At 47.7% G+C, this 21,458-nt stretch overlaps 1 protein-coding gene across 2 annotated transcripts in view; it reads left to right on the top strand.

The window, feature by feature from the left end:
* The window catches only part of ABCA1 (ATP binding cassette subfamily A member 1), a 114,353-nt gene that overhangs the window by 35,880 nt on the left and 57,015 nt on the right, over nucleotides 1–21,458 (top strand). For both annotated transcript variants that reach the window (XM_080669975.1, XM_080669976.1), the window contains exons 4-8: nucleotides 758–899; nucleotides 2,189–2,307; nucleotides 13,827–13,948; nucleotides 16,001–16,177; nucleotides 19,321–19,413. In XM_080669975.1, coding sequence (XP_080526101.1) covers nucleotides 758–899; nucleotides 2,189–2,307; nucleotides 13,827–13,948; nucleotides 16,001–16,177; nucleotides 19,321–19,413 — 653 coding nt within the window. The remainder of the gene's footprint in view (nucleotides 1–757; nucleotides 900–2,188; nucleotides 2,308–13,826; nucleotides 13,949–16,000; nucleotides 16,178–19,320; nucleotides 19,414–21,458) is intronic.

Raw genomic sequence — 21,458 nt, 5'->3', positions numbered from 1 at the left:
GGACAGTACAGAGGAACCTGAGAAGGGCTCAGGTGCATGGGGGCGGGGGATGGGCACCAATATGAGGGAAGGAGCATGGATGTGGATGACGGAATTGTGGATTCCACCCCCAGTCCTGCGCACGGGTTCCCTGACTGTTCTTCACCAGCCACTGCATCTTCCTCTTTAGAGAATGAAGGAATTGCATCGGATTAGGCCAGCCGTGGGCAAACTATGGCCCGCAGGCTGGATCCGGCTGTTCTATCCGGTTCTCTTGCTCTCCCCTCCGCTCCTTTACTTTGAATTTATATTAGTTCACACAAACACTCCATCCATGCTTTTGTTCCGGCCCTCCGGTCCAGTTTAAGAACCCATTGTGGCCCTCGAGTCAAAAAGTTTGCCCACCCCTGGATTAGGCCATCCTCAGGGCCCCTCTGAAGAGTGAGGGGAACAGTAGGAGATGAACTGCTGATCAGGTGCTAGCTGCACACCAGCCCCTTTCTGCATATGGTCTAATCTACCCCTCTCGCCATGTCTCCAAGGTTTGTGCCACGAATCCCATTCTACACATGATGTTAAGTAGATCAAGAATCGCTATCTGATGCCAGGTTTCCACCTCAGGGTCGATTTGTCGGAGGTGGCAGGTCTCTGGGACATGGGGGAGGGACAGACAGATTTGCGATGAGACAGTATAGAGCCAGTAGAGATAAAGGTCAAGTTCCCAAACTGCTTCAAAGAACTGATGTTTCTCCTGTGCTTTTCTTCTCTATGTCAACAGGCCACTTTCCAAACAAAGCCATGCCCTCCGCAGGAACGTTGCCCTGGGTCCAGGGGATTATCTGCAACGCCAATAACCCGTGTTTCCGGTACCCAACTCCTGGTGAGGCTCCTGGCGTGGTTGGAAACTTTAACGAGTCCATGTAAGTACCAGGTCAGGTTTTCTTTCCCAAACTTGTCAGTTAGTTCTTTTCTTCCCTTCTCAACCTCTGGAGAATTCTGAATGGTTGGATTTGAGTGAAGTTGCTTCCGTCAAGGTTTGTGCGATGAAGTCCGAAGAATGAGGGCAAGAGAATTGCTGCCAGATTTAAGATTGTGGAGCTGCAAGTCATGTGGCTGGGGGACGGTAGGGGGTGTGGAGAGACAGTGTTCCTCCAAAAACTGGCCGATAAGTTGGGAAGGGAAGACAAGGAGTGTGCTGGCCTCCCCCAGGGAGACCTCTGCGCCAGGTGTCGGTTCACTCATTTAGCAGACATTCTCTGTGCATCTGAGCTGCCTGGCCTGGGTGCTGGGGAGGGGTACGTAAGAGATGTGCACGGAAGGGGCCTGCTCTCCAGCTCACAGCCAAGGCCCCCTCTGCCCTCAGATCACCTCTCTCTCTGTCGGTGCCTCTCATACTGCCACGTCCCACTGTCTGGTCTTTCTCTTCCCTGGTGTGAGCTTGCTGAGGGCCAGGATGTAACTCCCTTCACTTTTGTATTCCTGACTCCTGACTCCAACACCGAACGTCAGTGTGGGTTTAGGAAGTGTTTGCCGAATGAGCCAGTGAAGATTCCTGGAACGCACAGACCATGGTCGGAGTTAGAATGGACTGTAGGAGGTGCACCCAGACAGTCCAGGGGAAGCTGCAGGGCCACGTTATAATGTCCACGGACCATGGGCTTTGTAGTTTTCATGGCCCCTTCTATGCAGAAATATTAAGAACTTTATAAGTGTGTCCGTCTAAAGGTGAATATAACCCAAGCTGGATTCATCTTATACATATTCATTCTGAATTTGGGGTTTTATTCTGCTTCTAAAAGAAATTAAAATTTTTTTGTGTGGACTCCAAGAACAGCCTGAGTCCTAGGTACTATGCCCACTGTGTCTCATGGATAAGTGGGTCCTGGGGGAGTGTGTGTGTGTATGTGTGTATGTGTGTATGTGTGTGTGTGTGTGTGTGTGTATGTGTATGTGTATGTGTATGTGTATGTGAGGGAGGGCTTCCTGGAGACGAGGCACATGGGCTGGGCCTCAAAGGAGGTGGCAGGATTTGGTGGACACATGGGGAGGAGCATTTGGGGCTGGGCTGGGCAGTGTTTAGAAGCCTAGAGTATCAGGGAAGCTGGGCACGGGGAGCAGCAGGAGTGGAGAACGCGGCAGCCAGGTTTCCTCAAGTGGGAGAGGGAGCTGGCCTAACAGAGCTTTTGTGCTTTTCTTGTCCTCCCTGCAGTGTGTCTCGCCTGTTCTCAGATGCTCAGCGGCTTCTTTTATACAGCCAGAGAGACACCAGCATGAAGGACATACACAAGGTTCTGAGAACATTGCAGAAGATCGAGAACAACAGCTCAAGTAAGCCAAAGTCTTGCTCTGTATTGGTGTATCACTGGAACTTGACGTGCACCAGGGAGAGAGCAGCTCAGGCGGCCTGGTGCTTGGCCCTCCTAACTCTCCCCTGCTGGGTTTTCCTCCTCTGTGGCTGGGCCGTAGGCCTTTCTGCAGGAGGCGTTTCAGGAGAAACTGGGAAAACAATGAGTGCCCTGGCCTCCTCCAGGTGACAGAAGAAAACCCCCCAGAGAGGAATGGCACAGGCCCGGTGTTAGGACGGCTAGGGGTGCAGGGTGTTTCCAACTTCATTTCTCTGGAGTCAGCCATATGGTTGCAGTGAATGGGCAGATTTATAGATGGGATATTTCTGTGCAGATAAGAGCAATTAAAGTTGCAACTTGATATGGATAAGTGAAAGCAAGCATTTACTTCTAAAAGGAAAATGCAATTCATCTTCCCCCTAGTCATTTGATTGAGCCTGATGGACATTTGAACTCTGATCTCTAAAAAGCGAAATCTTGATCTCTGATTGGATAAGTGCCGGGCACGCCATTAAGGAAGTGTCTGCGGAGCAGGCAGTTTGTTGGCCAAGGTGTTGGCTGAAGAAGTCGTGGAGCCTCCAGGGCAGTGGCCTGCAAGGCGGCAGGGAGCGTGGGAGCAGTCCCCTGGGTGCAGACCACGGTGGTGTGCATGGTCTGCAGGGAATTTAAAAGCAATACTGAAGCCCAGTGAAAGTCAGTCTTCTTTTTATCATCACCATGCACTGGTGGTTCTAAACAATGTCAGTGATAATTACTCCCCATCATGGGCCAGCTGCTGCCACTGCTCAAGGAAAGTTCTTTTTACTTAGTTTGGTGTTTTGGGTGGGCTGGCCTTCTCTGAAAGGCCTCCCGGTTTGGGATCCACTTGGCAAAAGAAGAAATGGTGTAAAGTGTTAGAGTTTAAACCAGACTCGGACGGCAGACAGATCTGTCCTTCCCCTCCCCCTGGGCAGGGAAAGAGGCAGCGGGCGGTGCGGGACCTGACAACAAAGGGAAGCGAAGCTGTGCCTGGTGGCAAGGAGAAGGTGTCGCTTCACATCGGATAGAGGTGCGCTGGCACTTAGGGTCAGCGTTGAGGGCCCTCCAGCTGGACTGCGTTTGGTTGCATGGCCAGGCCTCCTGGAGGCTGTTTCCGCGTCCTGTAGGCCCCTGGTCCTGCACACGTGTGTCTGTCCCAGTGCAGGACACAGAGGTGCAAACACCAAGCAAAGCACCCGTCCTTCCTCGTCTACCGAAGGGCACCGCCTGGTAGACCAGAGGCAGAGCTCGGGTGATTCCTTCTACTGCAGAGGCAGTGTGGCCCAGGGGAAAGAGTCGAAAGACGGTTAGGATATTTTACTTTGTGGTTTTGTGACTTTGTGAATAAGTCCCTTGGGCCCTTTTGGCTTCTCATCTATGAAATGGGAACAATAGGAGAAGCTACCTCATGGGGTTAATTTGAGGGATAAATGATATATAACATTTAGTTGCTTAAAAATAGCATCTGGTACATAGGAAACATCTAGTGAACATGCGCTATGATTATTTTGGAGTGGAGACATGTTGGCCAAGCCATTTAACTTTTCTGAGCTTTCATTTCCTCAGCTATAAATGAATAGGTAACTTGTAATGTAAACTGTAAAGTCTTAAGTGTCTGGCACATAGTAGGTGTTCAATAAATGGGAGAAAATGTTGTTCCTATGTGTCAGTGATGCATTTCTGAGCACCTGGCCTTGCTCTTCTGCTCAATTCATCTTCCCCCTAGTCAAGTTCATGGCTGGAGAAATAGACGGGCTGATGGGGGTGAGCTGTTAAACAGAGTTTCAGATCTTAGTGGGGCTTCCTCAGACACAACTGTGTTTCTTCTTTGAGCAACTGGCCATAGGAGTTCGGGTGGGCAAGAGAAGCCAAAACTGCATTCGAAAAACTTTCTCTGCTCAGCTCTGAAGAGAGAAGATCTTCGATTCTGATTGTATCCTATCAGTGCTGAGCTCTCCATTCACCCAGTAGGTTCCTTTTCTGTCCCGTAGCCACTTCTTACATCGCTTCCTCCTTTCGCTGCCTGTCTTACTGCACAGAGCCAGGCCTCAGTCCAGAGGGAAATGCGGGAAGTGTTCCTTCTTCCTCGGTGAAGTCAGCCACATTTTGCTGGATTTGACTGGCACTCTGGGTTTCAGAGAGTCAGAGGCTGAGTGAGGGGTGCCTTGCAGATGCTGGCTGAGAGGCCTGTGCTTGGCTCTCCTGCCCTGTCCCCATCAACATGGGCAGGATCCTTGGTCTGACGCGCTGCCGTCCTCAGCCTTCTCTCCCGTACACCCACTTCCCCAGGTGGGGACCTCCCTCTCACACTGCAGCTCTTTTTGGGTGTTGACAGCTTTCATTATCAGAAAATACCCACTGCCCTGCTATACCTTTTAGAGAATGAGGCTAATTTTATTTCCCTTGAAATATTTAAAGACAGCTCTGGTTTTTTCCCACCCTTTCTCCCCCCAATTTTTTATTTTTCTAGACTTAGGGAATGATTTCCCTCGCTCTGATCTCTGAGTTGGGTCTCGAGCTTGCCCATCCCTTTGGCTAGATTTTTGGGTCAGTGGCATGACTGCCATTTTCTTTATATTCGTGGTACGCATCTGGTTTGCTCGTCTTTCTGATGTGCTCTGTAGGACTTTTGTGAAATAAGTCCTGAGGCTTTTGCTGGAATTTACTTAGGGGAAAGGGTCACAAGTTCCTGGCTGTTGGATTTACTGGCAACACTGAGAACTGACTGTAGGGACCTTTGATTCTGCTTTGATCTTTGAGTCTCAAAAAGGCATGATCCCCAGAGGGCAGGCAGGCTTTGGGGACATGGCAGAGTGTTGAGGAAAGGGGTTGTAGAATTGTCATCTTGTAAACATCCACTGGGCAAGTACACTTTGGCCTTAAGAGAACACACTTGGCAGCCAGGCTGTCTTGGTGCAAATCTTGGCTCCGCTGCTTACCAGGTCATTCCCTAACATCTCTGTCTCAGTTTCCTCAAAGTGGAGGCATTCACAGAACCTCTCTCAGAGACGTTGTGGGAAATAAATGAGCCAATAACGATAAAGCATTTAGTATAGTCTCTGGCACATGAGAAGCACCAGGCTTGTGCTTTCCTTCACTGCATTTTCACAACCATCATGTGAGGCAGGGAATTTCGTTCCTTTTTATGCACATGAAGGCGCGGATGTTCAGAGAGCCTAAGTAATTTGCCTAAGGAAGTACAGCTGACAAGAGATAGGAAAAGGGCTACACCGTCGGTCTTTCATTCTCTGCCATCACTACATCCTACAGAGAGCAGCCCAGGGAAGCCAGCAACGTCTCAAAGGAAACAGGATACTAGGCATTCGTGGGCTGGGATCAGAAAGGAGACAAGAGGGCTTCCGAAAGAGCAATGCCAGACTTCCTCCACTTCCCTGCTTCATGGGTCACGGGCATGGGTGGACTGCTCCCCAAGGCCCATCCAGAAAGAACATCCTGTGACTCACAGCCACTTCTCCTTCCCCGCCTGAACCCTCCCCTCCCCTCCGCTGAAGGGGAGGTTTCAGCCCCAAACTTTGTGTTTTGTCCTTGTGGGTCCCCTGTGTGTCATCTTGTTGGAAGAGCTCATGACATATGTGTCAATATCATGTCATCAAACTGGAAATTCCTTTAAATCTTTGGGTGACCGCAATTCACATTCTGTATGCACTTGTCAAAAGTTCTAATTTAGGGCCTTAGGGTTTCATCTTTTGAAACCTTTCTACCTAACGTGTGAGAGGTGTCCCGGATCTGTCATAGCATCTTGGGTGATGAAGAGCAGTTTGGGAATCCAGTTTGTTTCCAGTTGAGAACTTCCCATTTCTGGCCCTCTTATCACTGCTGTCCCGGGGCACGAAAGGGCAGGGCAATCTTAGAGTGACACTTTGTCCAGCGGATGAAGTCACATCAGGTAATGATGCCCTTTTACATTTTAAATACAGCGTTACCTTCAAGACTTACACCGCCACTAGCAGGTTGATGTTATCATCCCCATTTTATTGATGAGGAAACTGAGGCTGGGAAGTGTTATGTCTGGTGCCCAAGACCATTGAATAAAGTTGTGAATTGAATCCAGGTCTGTCAGCATCTTCCCACCACACTGTGCTGCCATGTTGTCTCATACCGAGAAGTAAGGGTAGCCTCATTAGCTTGTTGCCAAAAACATGATGAGGCATTTTTTAAAGCGTAAAGAGATTTATTTATTTCCTGATATAGTAGAGAGAGCCGAAGCTTTGTAGCCAGAGCTGATCAGGTTCCAAATTACCACTTGCTTGCTCTGTGACCTTGAACAGGATATTAACCTCTCTGGGTCTGTTTTCACATTTGAAAAATGAGAAGAATATATTTCTTGGAAATTTGTTTTAGGGACTTAAAAGAATAATTCATATCACGTGTCTGATGATCAGTGAGTGCTAATCAACTTCCACTACCCACAAGTCACGACCTTTTTCCTTAAAATACTGTATTAACTTTAAAAGAAGAGGAACTAAGCTATTTATACGTGATACATGTTAACAATTCTTCCTTAGTCCCGTCCTGAAAAGAATCCCTTCTCAGCCCCTAACTCATAAACTCATCTTCGTTTTAGGTCCTGAGCTTGTCTCCCAAAGCCAGCCCCACTCTGCTTGCTGCCCTCACTGCATCAGGAGTGCTCCTGGCTAGTGTGAGCAAGTCACCCTTTTCCTTTGGGGCTACAGTCTCCACTGGCTCTTTGAGGACCTGGTTACTATTCAGGTTCTTATCAGTTGATGTGAATCCTCATTCCAGGGGCTACCACCTACCTCTCCCGCCTTGGCCACATCTTAGTAAGACATGAGTATGCTACTGCCTCAGTAGATGGATCTGGGGAAAGATGTGTGATGTCCTCGATTTCATTGGTGACTGATCCTGGCGTGGCAGAGAGGGCTGGAGGCTCGCAACTCTGTTCATCCACCCTCTGTCCATCCCCTCTTGGGAGCAAGGGAAAGGATCGTGTCTTTCTATAGCATCTCTTCCATTACAGGCTCCTGCCTTCAAGGAGCACCAAGCAATATTGCTGCTTTGAACACTAGCACTAGTGTTTGGGGGTCAGTGGGCATTTAAAAGTTTGTTGAGCCCTAACCGGTTTCGCTCAGTGGATAGAGCGTCAGCCTACAGACTGAAAGGTCCCAGGTTCGATTCCAGTCAAGGGCATGTACCTTGGTTGCGGGCACATCTCCAGTAGGGGGTGTGCAGGAGGCAGCTAATCGATGTTTCTCTCTCATCGATGTTTCTAACGCTATCCTTCTCCCTTCCTCTCTGTAAAAAATCAATAAAATATATTAAAAAAAAGTTTGTTGAACTAATGCAAGTTCACATACCATGTAAAATACTTTGAGAACAATGTGGCTCCTAAACTTACAGAACTCCCATTGGTTTCAAGAGCAGACTCTGGCCTCAAAGGGTTCAGAGAGCATAACCCTAAATTTTCTGGTTTCTCTTGGGAACCCATCACATCATTGTCGTCGTCATGACTTTATCAACACATTTATTTTGAACTTGTTTAATTTTCGGCTTGTATTTTCTCATACATAACGAGTCAGTATTCAGGATACCTACACCCCTATAAGGTAGACCTCCGTTTACAGAGAAATGCAGGCTCCGAGAGCCCAAGCCACCTCTCCAAGGCCACATAACTGGAACATTCTGGAACCAGGTTATCCAGAATCTGGAACCTGAGATCTTAGTATCCCTGAGCAAGCCTTCACTGTAGAGAGGGAAACTTCTGGGTTGGGAACCCAGGCTGAGATGCCCAGCAGGGAGGACCTGAGGCTAGGTGCACCCCAGGCTCCTGGCCGCCTCTCATCTGCCAAGGAGTCACCCCAGGGGACAGCCAGGCCACCTGCTTTACCTGCTTCTCCAGAGCCCTGACCTTCTCAGAGGAAGCCTGGTCTTCGCAGAGGCGGGTCCAACCATCTCAGTGAAACAGGCAGGAGCTGTCCTTAAAAAAGGGAATACAGCCCTACCATCCAGAAAACAAACCAAAACAACAACAAAAAACCGCCAAGAAGAAACCCGAGTGTGTCTGTTACCAGCGCTTTTTTTAGCAGAGAAATGCTTCAAAGTCTTGTTTATAACGCCAGACAAGCTTAGGCTGAGAAAAGCCACGAATTGGAATTTGGCCCAGGCCGCTCAAGCCCATTCCCCATTTGATGGGGCAGGGCGAGGCTGGGAGATCCTCCTGGGGTCCTTTTCAGAAGAGTGTCTGGGCCTTGGATGCTGACGTGATCTCTTTCTCCACTTCTCCTTTTTTTCATTTGCCTCCTCCACCCACTTCTCCGAGCAGCTGATTGCTGTGGTTCCTTTTCATGTTGAACAAAAGAGACTACAGCAATCTTGAAACCCGAGCAGGGGACTGGAGGGCATTGACCGAGGGTAACCCCAGCTCTCTGGCTCAGGGCTTCCCTCCTCCGCCTCCCTGCTGCCTTCCTCCCTCCTTCCCCCTCCTCTCGTCTCCTCCTCCCTCTTCTCCCCTCCTTCCTCCCCTGTCCTCTGCCTTCTTCTCCTCCTGCCCCCCTCCTTCTCTTGTCCTTCCCTGCAGTGCTCTGGCCCGCTGGAAAGAATCCCAGGAACACTGACTGGGCCTTTCCTGCCACACCCCTCTACCTGCTTGAAGGTGTTTCCTTAGCTTGGTCAGAGAGGCCTTGCCCAGAGAATTAGCAAGAAACTGAGGATTCTGTCCTGTTCTTCCTCAGTCCACAAAATAACACATTTCACTTGCTTTGTTCTTTAAACTTCAAGGTCCCAATTTTACTTTTCCTCCTTTCCTTTGCCCACCTCACCACACCCAAAGAACGCTCTTGAGAACTGGACAGACCACCATTTGCTCCTCATCTAGCCAAAACCAAGGAGGCTGAGTTCAGCGGATCACCTATTTTGGTCCATATCGTAGAGACTGCAGCAGGAAAGCTCTTCTGGCCTTTTGCTGGAGAGTGAGCTTCAGTCTTCCCTGCAGGCAGCAGGGGCTCACACTTTAGTGACCAGCCCAGCTCCCTGGCGGACGTGCTCTGGGACAGCTTTCAGACCCTCTCGGGCACCTGTGGAAAACTGAGGCTCCTTAGCTCTTTCCCTATGAAAGACTGCTTTCACTTACAACAGCCTGTGAGTGTTAATAGTCCCATTTTATGTTTAGAGAAACTGAGGCCCAGAGAGATTCAGAGGAGGGGAAAAGTGAGGTTCACGGTTACACAGTCAAGGAACAGCAGAGCTAGGACTTGAATTCAGATCTTCTGACATTACATCCAGTGCTGACTTCGTTTTACCCCAAGTGTACCTTTCAATACCACCGATAAGAAAACCTCCAAAGTCATCTTCTTATCCCACAGAAAACTGAGGTCACGTCAGCTCACTTGGGCCAAGTTAAATGGCTAAGTGACTGCCTTTTCCACTAAATGTTCCCTGTCTTGCCTCTAATAACTGGTCTTTCTTACCGGTCATCTTACACCTATGCTAACCCTTGTAGTGATCTTGTAGATACGATCTTTCCGGTTGATTCTCTGTAAAATGCTAGATTTTTAAATTCCTCAGTCAAGTTCTGAATAGACAGATCAGGAGGCTTCAACCTTTATCTCATAGATAGTATCAGCAGAAATAATTCAACAATTCTGTCCAACTCAGGAATTCAGCCAGGCAAATACATAACATAGACACACACACACACGCACACGCACACGCATGTGCATGCACAATGAAGCTAAATGAAACCAGCCTTTCCTGAAGGTGATGATGATAATAGCTGTCTTTATTGAGTACCTTTCTCGGTGCCTGGCATTATCCTGGGACTTCAGCTACATTTTCTCATTTAACCCCCAGCTCAGCCCAGTGAGGTAGATGCCATTGTCGCCCCCATTGGTTCTGTTGACATCTCCCCACTCCCTGCTTCCAGCTTGCACCACCCGGCTGTCTTCTCAACCTGGGCGGATGCAGCTGAGTGGGCTCAGAGAAACTAGTGCTGCCTTGATCTGCTTGGTTTCACATTCATGTCCTGTTCCACTCTTCCCTAACCTCTGCGAGGTGGATTTGCTTCTCCATGATGGGCTGTTTTCCAGATCATCTCAGTTCATTGGTTAATCCACTCATTTGTGTTCATTCATTTCTTCACACCCCACTAGCTACTGAGGGCCTCCTCTGTGCCAGGCACTGCTGCATGCCAGGATGGAGTCCTGGCCCTCAGGGCACTTCCATTCTTCTGGGGAGAGAGGTGTGTGCTCAGACACCTGCACCTTGATCTGTGCGGTGCTCGAGGGAAAGATACGATGCTATCAGGCCACAGAGGAAGGCCATCTAACCCAGCTATGGGTGGGGAAGTCAGGGCAGGCTTTTTGGAGGGATGAATCATGGGCCAAGTCATAAAGAAGGGATAGACGTTCGCTGGGCTGAGAGGAGAAGGACAGTTTCAAACATCTGGCTTTCTCAATATTCTTGGCTTCTCTGCTCATTTTCCTGCCGGCCACATAAGGGAGGGAACTGAGACCAGAGATACAAAGCCACCCCTCTGGCCTCACACCACATTCCTTCCTCTTCCGTCTCATCCTAATTTCTACCATACCATTGTTTCTCAACCTTGTCTGGAATCACCTGGGGAGCTGTATAAAATTCCGATGCCCGGGTCTTAGCCCCAGTTCTGATTAGTGGTTGGGGGGTGTGGCCCGGGCACTGGGGGTTTTGTAAAGCTCCCCATGTGAGTCTAATGGGAGCCAAGGTTGAGAACCTATGTACCACATCACGCTGCCTTTCCGTGTCCACGCCGGCTGCAGCTGCTGTTGGTGATGTGTGGCACTAAGTGTCCACATGTGTGGTATCCACGTGACCAGAATGCAAATTCTTTGTGGCCAGGAGTCTTTGGCCTCCTTGCTGCTTCCCCACCCAGTGACCTCACCCCTCTGCACATGCCCTGCCAGGATGCGCTGACTGTTTAATCAGCTTCTTGGTTCTCACGTCTCATCCAGGGAATTCACTGATAGGCGGTTGGAGTTTGATCACACCCAGCCGCTCTCATGCTCAGAGCCTGTTGACATAGCAGAAGAGTCTTATAAACACGATGAGCACACGCGCTGGTCTGGAGAGTGTTGCTCGTGACCTAGACCCGTTGCAAGGGCAGCCAGGGTCGGCCTCCAATGCTTCAGCCGCCCTGCTCGGGCGGGAGGAGGCTGTTCTGAATTCCCCAGCACACTGTCCACGTGACTGGTCAGTGACAGTCAGCCCATGTGTGTGTTCTGTCCTGTCCAGGGCTCAGAGAGGTCTGACCCCAGCGTGGAGCTTTTCCCTTTGTCCCACAGTGCTCAGTGTCTGGCTCCCATGCCACGCCCCAGGCGAAGCCACCAGTGTTCCTACATCCCTTCCTGTTTATCCCTACCACAGGGACGCCGGGACACCCCTGATGTCACCGTGTGTCCCTGGGAGTGTGATTCTGGGGGTCCTGTTTACTCCTGGGATGTGGCCGGGAGGTGTCGTCCTGACACCGCAAGGCCCTTCTTGGACCTGCTCAGCTGAAAGGAAGTCTCCTGTGGTGTTGCCCAGATACTTCTGGAACCTTCCTAGTCCTAATCCCATCTCCAAATATTTATTGTTCAGCCACCATATCCTGACCAGTAATTCTTCGGCAGGCCCTGATCTGGGCACTGTGACACAGAGATAAAACACATATTGTGTGTCCCAGAGGCATAGTCTAGTGGATTTGGCATATGAATGAAACACCATTCCTAGAAGCCCAGTTCCCAGGACCCCTGCACGGAAGTCGAAGGGGTGCCTATTAAATTACAGATTTTAGGCCCCATTCTAGAGCCACTCTTCCAGGATCTCTGGGGAGTGGGCCCAAGCAGCTGCCTTTCAGCAGCATGCTTCCTAAGTGGAGCTCAGGTGCCCTGAGGTTTGACAACCACAGAGGTGAGCCTTCGGTAACAGTATCATGCCATACGTGATGGTGAGCACCACGCAGGTGGCCGTCTACAGGTATCCCTGTTCCGAGGAGGATACTAACTGGGCAAGAACATGAGGAATAGCTAGATGAAGCCAGAGACTCCCTTCTCTAGAGATGGGACCTGTGTTAAATTCCTTTCTATAATCTGCATTCCTCAAGTTTGCGCAGGCAGACACACTTGGATCGCACAGCACTGATGAGATCTGGCTGGACTGCTGGGCCCTCCCGCTGCGTCCCCGCACATGAGCCCTCACTCCCAGGTGCAGCTCCTGTCCTCTTTAAGCCTCAGACAGCAGCGGGTTTTCAGATCTAACGTGTTTCTCCTCGGTTAAGTGACTTGGTTTGCAGGGTTTGCCCCCTAGAGGTCAGGCAGTGCTGGGCCCCTGGGCTGCAGTCTACAGGCAATGACTGCCCACCACGTGCTCATGATCAGCTGGCTTTCTCTATTGGAAGAAGTTGGGTTATTAAGAGAGAGAGCAGGAGAAGTGGACAGTCACAAGAAACAGGGCAGGGAAAACGATGGTATTTTAGAGTCGGGGGCCCCTGCCTAGTATCTAGTCAGAAACCTCAGTTTGGAGATGAAGCTGAGGTTCAGGAAGATGATCTGAAATTCCCAAGAGGCACCATGTGCACAGCCTCCAACCCTGGGGACTAACATCTGCCTTTCTGGCCAGTGCTCTTTCTGCTTCACGACACTGGATCGGAGCATTCTCTAAATGCACCTGGAGGCTTTTTTTTTTTTTAAGGGGTTCGGTATGAAATCCTGCAGCAATCCAATTGTTACTACAGGTGATTTTTTAATATACACTTAGGTGTTTTCTTAAAGCGCTGCAGACCTGGGTTTTGGAGCTCCGCATCACGTGTTCCATGTTTGGAATTAAACTGAGACCATGTCGGTGGAAGCACTTTGATATGAGTAATGCTCCACTCCCGTGGTTTTCAAAGTGGGTGCCCTGGCCCCGCAGCATCAGCGTCACCCAGAAGCTTGTTAGAAATGCACATTCTCCAGCCTCCTCCCAGGCCCCTGAATCAGGAACTCTGGGGATGGGACCAGCAAGCTTTGTCAACAGTCCCTGCAAGTGATTCTCAAGCCCGAGAACTACTGTCCTTTTACAAGGAAATCAGCTTGAAGAAATACGACTTTAAATACCTCTGATTTGAGCAATCTGAGATGCAGCGGGGAGGCAGGTGCACAGGGGTTAGTGCCACAGATCTCAGGTGGGATGGGTGAGATCCTTTGAAAGGTTTGTCTTTTCCTTGGAAAGTCAGGGCAGGCTGTGTGTGTATGCACAGCGCTGTCGAGCCCAGGAGCGCATGCTGAGTGTGGCTCCCCACGTCTTCAGAAAGCAACCTTATTGTGTCCCTCCCTTATGGCGAAGCTCCCAAACCTCGTTGCTCTGTGCGCTTACGCCAGAAGCCTGTGGTTGTCCATCGGTTTAAAACGAGGCAATCAGTATTATGATAGTTTTCTCCACTCGCCCCATTGTGCTGACATTTTTTTTTATTTTGAATTACTTATTAAATGAAAACAAAACACCATTTCTCTGCAGGTTTGACGCTGCGGGATTTCCTGGTGGACAATGAAACCTTCTCTGGATTCCTGAATCACAACCTCTCTCTGCCAAAGCCTACTGTGGACAGAATGCTGGGGGCTGATGTTAGCCTTCGCAAGGTAAGCTGCCACCTGCGGCTGCCTCGGTGGGGCTGATGGCAATGGCATTGTTCGAGGGAGCCTGGAGAGAAATGAATAAGCCCCTGTCCCCATCACGGCGCTGAAGGAGGGCATTAGCTCAAATTCACCTATTCTTACTTCCCTGCACAGGCTGGCATTGCCAAGCCGTTCAGAGAGTGGAACCTGCAACCTGCTGTCAGGGGCCAGCTGGTTGAAATAAAACTGATTTCCTGCCTGTCAACTGGCATTTATTGCTAACTTCCTCCCAAAAGGGGGATGACTTTAAGTTAAGATGAATTAAGCATTTTCATTGAAATTTCACAGTTCTGAGACAATAAGCAGGGTTGAGGATTATTGATCTGGAGCAGGTCTGTCAGCAGATTTAAAAAAAACAAAACTTAATGCTTCCTTTAAAGGAAGGTATTTAAGGAGAAAATGGTTTGTTCTTTTTTCCTTTCTTAATTTATATAACCAGGAAGTAATGTTAGTGTTTATATAGATTTTTAACCTTCCATTTTTAGAAACCTTCCTCGGGCATCACTAGGTAGACAGCTCCCGTGGAGCGGGTAGGAGACCCCCTTACATGGTTATTGATTTTCAGAGAGGCTTCCCGTGTTTGTTCTCTGGCAGAAAGGGGAACTGCTTCCTCACCCCATCTCATGCCTGCATACTAGCTTGTCTTCACAATAAGCAGAAGCAGTGCAAATGTTTATGCCTGAAAACAAGATCTTTGCTGCACATGCTGTTGAACTCTTAAAATCAGAAAAATGTGCTTACCGCTTGCCCTGATGAAACTAGGAAAATATGCCTTGTGTTTAGCAATTGTGTGGTTGGGAGGTGGGCCAAAGGGAGCAGGCCTATGAAAATAGCTGCCTTTAGCAGGATTTCCACTGCCCCCTGCCAGTTTCGTATCTGTCATGTCACATCCGATCAGTTAAAAAATGGGGGGTATGCTAAGTATGGAGGTGGCCCTTGAGTGGCGATAGATTCTCCATGTAGCCGGAACTCTTAAACACAGACAGGAAAGGAGGCCGGCCGCCTGAAGGCAAGGACAGTTAGAGAAAGGAGTCAGACTGGAGTGCACTGGGTACCTGGTCGTCGGTGAGAACGTAACAGAGACCGTGGCGGGCCAAGTGCTCTGCAGCATCAGAAAGCTGCGTGGGTTTTGTGAAGCTTGAGGTTCACCACTCACAATAGGTTGTACTACAAGCAGGTCAAGCTGCACTGATTTAAACGAACAGGGGAGGTAGCAACGGAGTAAGAGTGAGTCTGCCTCATCCATTCATTATTCCACAAACGTTGCTGTCGGTAATGTTCCAGGACGAGGAACCCATAAATGAGCAGGAAAAGCAAGGCCCCGCCTCTTATTGGACTTGCTGTCTAGTGGACAGTCAGGATCATACCAGAAGCTTACTTTATGCAGGCTCAGAAAAGCTACTTAAGTAAAAATGTGGCCAAGCAGAGGTTCTCTAGGGGGGTCTGCTATAATGAACAGATAAGAATGACTTAGAACTGGTCCCAATGAGACGAGAAGCTTGGCTTGCTGGTACTCTGCTTCCGGGCAAGTAACACGAAGAGTTCCAAATTCTGAAATTGCTTGAATAGTTCTTTGCCTCCGTTAATTATCTGTACCTAAATGCTTCTTTTTCTATAATTCAGCCCAACCCCTGTTGAACATATTGTAAGTTCTAAAATAATGAATGTTTTTCTCTAATAAAAGTAGTTTCAGGAGTTCACACTCTAGATTCCTAGTCACTGAATCATGTGTCCACTTTTGAGAAAGGACTTGGACTCAGGATTTCCCTTCTCAAGGACAGGAGAGTGGGAGATGGACGATGAGTCCAACACAACATGCAAGTCTTCGGTGCCCTGGCAGATCGTGCCCGGACACAGTCCGAAGTTCATGAACGAGACCCGTTGCATTGGACTGTGCAGGGGTGTCCGTTCTTCAGAGCTGTGTCGATGTGAAGTTGCCCAAAAGGCTTCAGGGACCCAGCTTCCCATCTTTGTAACCCAGTCCTGCTTGTCTGTCTTTGCATGAAATGCCTCCAGGTATTTTTGTACGGCTACCAGTTACGTTTGACCAATCTGTGCAGTGGATCAAAGTTAGAAGAGGTGATCCAACTTAGTGACCAAGACGTTTCCAGTCTTTGCAGCCTGCCAGCGGAGAAACTGGATGCTGCAGAGCGAGTGTTTCTTTCCAACTTGGACATTCTGAAGCCCATCCTGGTGAGTAGGCGTGATGTGTGGACAAGTTTCAAGCACTAATTCTGGTGGAATGTGAAATTTTTCCTTGGACAACGTGACTTTGTTTTTGTAGAAACATAGAGCTGGCTGGAGTCTGAGATATAATTTAGCTCAGTGGTATTCTAACTGTTCTTGCAAACTTTTGGGCTATCTCCCGAAGGGTAAATGGAGGAAGAGTGAGTTTGGGTGTGGCTCTGAGTCTAAGCCCAAGGTCCCTTGTGCCTGTTTCAATCAGAGAAGACCTGTTTTTTTCTGAAAAATTATGATTTGAGATTATATGAGTTCATCTGAAGAAAGAGTTCTCCAGATTTTTTTTTTTTAAAGGCTCAAAACTGTTGTTGGCAAGAGAGAGATCTATTCGTTTTAAAAAGCCCATCAGAAAGGAGACACTGTGAGCTGTCACAGTGGGAAATCCTTGGAATTGGATGGAAGCACATTCAATAAGTAGCTTAACCAGTGACAAAATCACATTTACCCCCATCCCCACCCCCCAAGTGCCAACAAAGTCTGATCAGTCTAGGAATCAATAGTTCAGAAAAGCAATCCATGAGAAAACATGTTCATTCTTATTCAAAGAATGGAGGATGAACTTGAGCATTTTGGTCTTTGGAGTGTTGTGTATAGTTCCAGAACAGGTGCATTTCTGGGGGTTTTGTGAGATCTCTGGTGAATTGCCCCTCCCAACAACATCATTTAACATCCAGTGTTCTTACCAGATAGCACTTTGATTTGTCTGTAGTTTCTCTTAAAACCAGGGAAAGAGCCCTGGAAGAAAGATATGCCTGGAAAGAGATGTTCCTCATTATAATACATAGAAATTGGAATCCTCTAGGACTTTGTGCCACGTAATTTCTTTATAGAGAGATGGGTCCTCCCAGACTGGCACATGGTTTACTTTCAGTCTGAGCTACAACATAAACCCTAGTCCTGACCTGGAGTTTCTGAATATGGGCATAGTGAAGGAGAAATTTTAGTCTATTTTATGAGAGTATTTAAAGAACGTTTGAAATGTCCCCATAAACACTTGGTAACATGCATTGGCATGAGGAAAACAAAACTGCATTATATTGAAAATACATCCACATTTCACTTTATTTCATAGTGGAGTCCCTGAAACATTTCTGTGTAGATAAGACTTTTATAAATTGAAAGGAGTTTTCAATTACATTTTTATTTCACAGACGTTCTGTCTTCTATTTCTAGTTGGCGGTGACTTCCAATGCATTAGTAGTAATCCCTCCCAGTCTTCTCTCCTATAAATAAACATATTCATTCATTCAATAAATATTTACTGAACCCTGATCTGTGCCATGTCCTGGGCCAGGGAGGCCATGCTGAGTAAGGTACAACGTTCTCCGAGCTTTCCTGCAGGTGGGGGAGTAGATGGGAGAGCCCAAGCAAGGAGCAGATGCTCTCCAGAGCGAAAGCCCCTCTGCTCGGTGCTGTGCAGGCCCTGATGCGGCCTCTTCATCCAGTCCTTGAGGATCAGGAGAGAAGCATCCTCTAGGTTGAAACCAAAGAGGTTAGCCGGGAAAAGAACAGGAGAAGAATGCTCCAGGCAAAAGATACAGCCTCTGTATGCGTCTGGAGGGGAGAGAAGAGGCGGTGGCATGGAGAGGACCTGCACATGATTGAGTAGCTCTGAGTGGAGTGGATGTAGCTATGGGGAGTTTAATGGGAGAAGGAACGTAAGGCATGACACTGCAGAAGTGGGCAAAGATGAGCTGATCATGTTAGGCAATTGGGCTTCATCTTTAGAGCAAGGGAACCACTAAAAGACTAGAGGGTGGATGACTTGAGGTGAACACAAAACAGAGTAAATCTGTGAATTTGAATGACTGTTGGAGCAGGACTCACAACAGTCCATCTAGCCCTCCTAATGTGCTCTCCCTTCCTTTTGATTTTTACACCCCCCCCCCCCCCCCCCCCGCACAACCATTTACTGGGTGTCTCGTTATTATGTGCCAGGAACTATGCTGAACATGAGCTGAAATAAAACACCAGCCTAGAAATTAAAGTCAAATTGCCTTTTAAATTTTCAGTCTTTTCTAATTTAGCTATTAAGCTAGTGAGGAGAGAAAGAAAATAATGAAGTTATCTGTTAGACCCAGAAAGGAGAGGACACAATGGCCTTTGTCCTTCTGGGGACAGCACGACAGAATGTCATGTTTTTAGGAACTGTCTCTGTGTTGTGATGAAAACAATTTATAGAAGTAGGTGGGAGCTTTTGAGTAACACAACAAGCGTTTGTGTATTCTTCCTGTAATGCTATTACAGTCTTTAGCTATGATCTAAAAATATTGAATAATGCATGAATTCCTGTTTGCTCAACACAGAATGTACAGTTCTTCACTAAAGGTTTTATTTTTCCTCTTTCCACCCCCTTTCCTTACTTCATACGAGAAAATCACTTGCCTCCAGTGGTCAGTAGGGACCTGTATGAGTTCATAGCCAAGGGGGTGTTTTTGGTTAGGAGAAATAATATTAGGAATTCCAAACCGAATTATTTACTGGAGCTCTTTGGAAAAGTGATTTGGCAAGCTTTGCTAGCCTTTGTCAAACAAATCTGAGCAGGAAACCACAGTTAATATTAGTGCAGGTACTTGGTTCTCAGACTTCATTTTGTGGCCTAGTTTCAAGGCTGTTTCCTGGGGTTAATGTTACTCAAGGAAGTTACGTCTTTCAGATCTGATATATACTCAGCCCACCCTTATGCTCTTTGCCCTTCCTTCATCCCTGCCTTATTTCCTTCCTTTCCTCCTCCTCTCGCTTAACTTCCATTGATTTAAAAAGAAAAATTATGCCCTGGTCAGTGTTGTTCAGTTGGTTGGGCATCATCTCATGCACCAAAAGGTTGCTGCTTCTATTCCCAGTCAGAGCACATGCCTGAGTTGCAGGCTCGATCCCCAATAAGGGGCATGTAGGGGCAATCGATTGATGTTCCATTCTCACATCAATATTTCTCTCTCTCCCTCTCTCATCTCTCTAAAAATCAATCAGATAAAGTAAAAATACCTTGTGTTTAAACTCATGTTTGTGAATGGTTTTAATTAACTTGTTTATTTTCCATAATTTCAGGTTTACATTTGAGTTTAAAAACCAAGTATTTTTTTTTCTCATTCCAGTCAGGACTAGACTCTATATCTCCCTTCCTGAGCCGGGAGCTGGCTGAAGGCACAAAAATATTGCTGGATAGTCTCGGGACTCTGGCCCAAGAGGTAAGTTGTGCCTTTCCAGCACCAGGAGGCAGACCATCCTCTGTCGCCTTTTTTTTTTTTTTTTTTTTTTTTTTTACCCTAAGTTGACTAACAAGGTTTTCTTTAAATTTAAATATCATATGAAATGTACAATCAGTGTTAGAGGCACCGGTGATGTTTAAAATGATGTGCTTTGATCTCCTTACTGTAGAGATGAAGAAACAGACTCATAGATGTCTCAGAGCTAATTAGTTAGTGGCTAAAGGCCCCATATCTAGCCTAGAACTTTCTTCCATTTTTATTCCCACCCCTTGCTAATAACTCCTTTGGAAAGAGGCCTTCCTTCATCCCCCCCGTGTGCTGCATTTGTCTTACCAGCAACTTCTCCATATTTCTTCTGTGGTTGCAAGGCTAGAGACTCTTTTTACCAAAATATTTGTTTGCTAATTAAAGGGAATAATGTGGACATCCCTAAATCACATCTTCCCCTGCAAACATCTGGCCTCTGGGGTCCCACTTTGGGCATATAGTCTCTCGATGAACATTGAGTTGAGCCCACAGGTTGACAGATGTGTAAGAATAAGCTTTGTCATAGGATCCGAGGGCCTGTAGGTGCTCACAAAAGCAGTTCACCTTTCCTCTGCCTCCCGGCCAGTGAGTGCTGTCCTTTTCTGACACCCAGCCTTGTTGCAGATGAGACTTGGGAAGGAGGGGTTGTCGGGAGCCCAATATGTGAGGAGCTGAGCCCAGTGGGCAGAGGGCAAAAGGCAGGACTGACTTGTGGGGACAACTTCTCAGACTTGGGCCAGCCTTATTTTGAGTTGCTTCTCTTAAGTCATTTTTCGGTGTTTCTCAAATATCAGTTTTTTTTTTCTGGGAATAAAAGTATTGCATGTTCACGTGGAAAATGGGTAATGTTTGGAAAATATATAAAACACCAAGATTAAGCAGTCACCCCTTCAGCATGTTGTTTTTGGTTCTCCTTTTTTTTTTTTTTTTAATTATACTCATGTGTGTCTGACTGAAGAGGCTTGGTTTTTGGGTCCCTTTCAGGGAAAGAAGCCCCCTTCCAGCTGCCATTGGTTACTTCAGTTATGAATGCTGGTGACCTTTCTGTAAGGGGAGGAGCTGGGTCACCTGGGGTTCTTCCAGGAGACATTGCGGGGCAAGTCCATAGCCATTTCTCTAGGGTCCCGTTAGCTGACATTGACGTGCCCTGACCTGACTACTCATCCAGGCCCTCGCCCAGCCGTACAGAAAGTAGAGCAGGGACTGCGACATGGGAAGCTGCCTCTAAGCTCAGGGTCTGGGTACAGCTGTTTCCTCTTATATCACTGGCCTGCCTTTTGTTGGGGGTTAAAAAAAATAATAATTAAAAGCATGTGATGTTCCCACTGCCGATGTGGCGAAACTCTCCAACTGAGCAATATACATTTTTCTTGGCAGCTTGCTCCCTGGTTCAGGGCAAGCAGGGGCCATCTGCTCCTTTCCGTGTAAAACCCCCAAGTCTCTTCGGCCACAAGTTACCCATTGTCTAACTTGCTATTTCTCTGGGACAAATGGGAGAGGACAAATCAATAAATAAATGACCTTGTTTATCTGTTCAGTGTTTGGGGAAAAAGTTGGTTGTCTTGACTAGTGCACAACCCTTGAAGGAAAAGGGAGCTAATATTTTCTGAGCAGCTCCCCTGGTTCATGCAGTTTCACTCAATTTTCCTGCACAATCCATGTGAGAAATATGAATGGGTCTTGTTGTGCCCATTTTATAGATGACAGACTCAGAAAAGTTAGAGAACTTGTCCACAGTCATCTAATTGGTAAAACTGGGATTAGAACCCAGGACTGTTGGACTCCAAAGCCCATGTTCTTGCTTCTGTAGCCCACTTGTTGTCTGATGAACTCTGATGGTAACTGGTATCGAATAGGAAGGAGACTCGTTAAAGAGAGAAAATATAGATAAACAGGACTTGGCAGTTGAGTGGACGTAGTTGAGTCAAAGCGGACGTGAGCTTCATGTCTGGGGGACAGGGGACAGGGAGGCTGTGCCCGGTAGGATTGGGAGGCAG

Source organism: Plecotus auritus, assembly GCF_963455305.1.
Source record: "Plecotus auritus genome assembly, chromosome: 5".
NCBI classification, from domain to species: domain Eukaryota; kingdom Metazoa; phylum Chordata; class Mammalia; order Chiroptera; family Vespertilionidae; genus Plecotus; species Plecotus auritus.
This window is presented reverse-complemented; position numbering and strand designations above follow the sequence as displayed.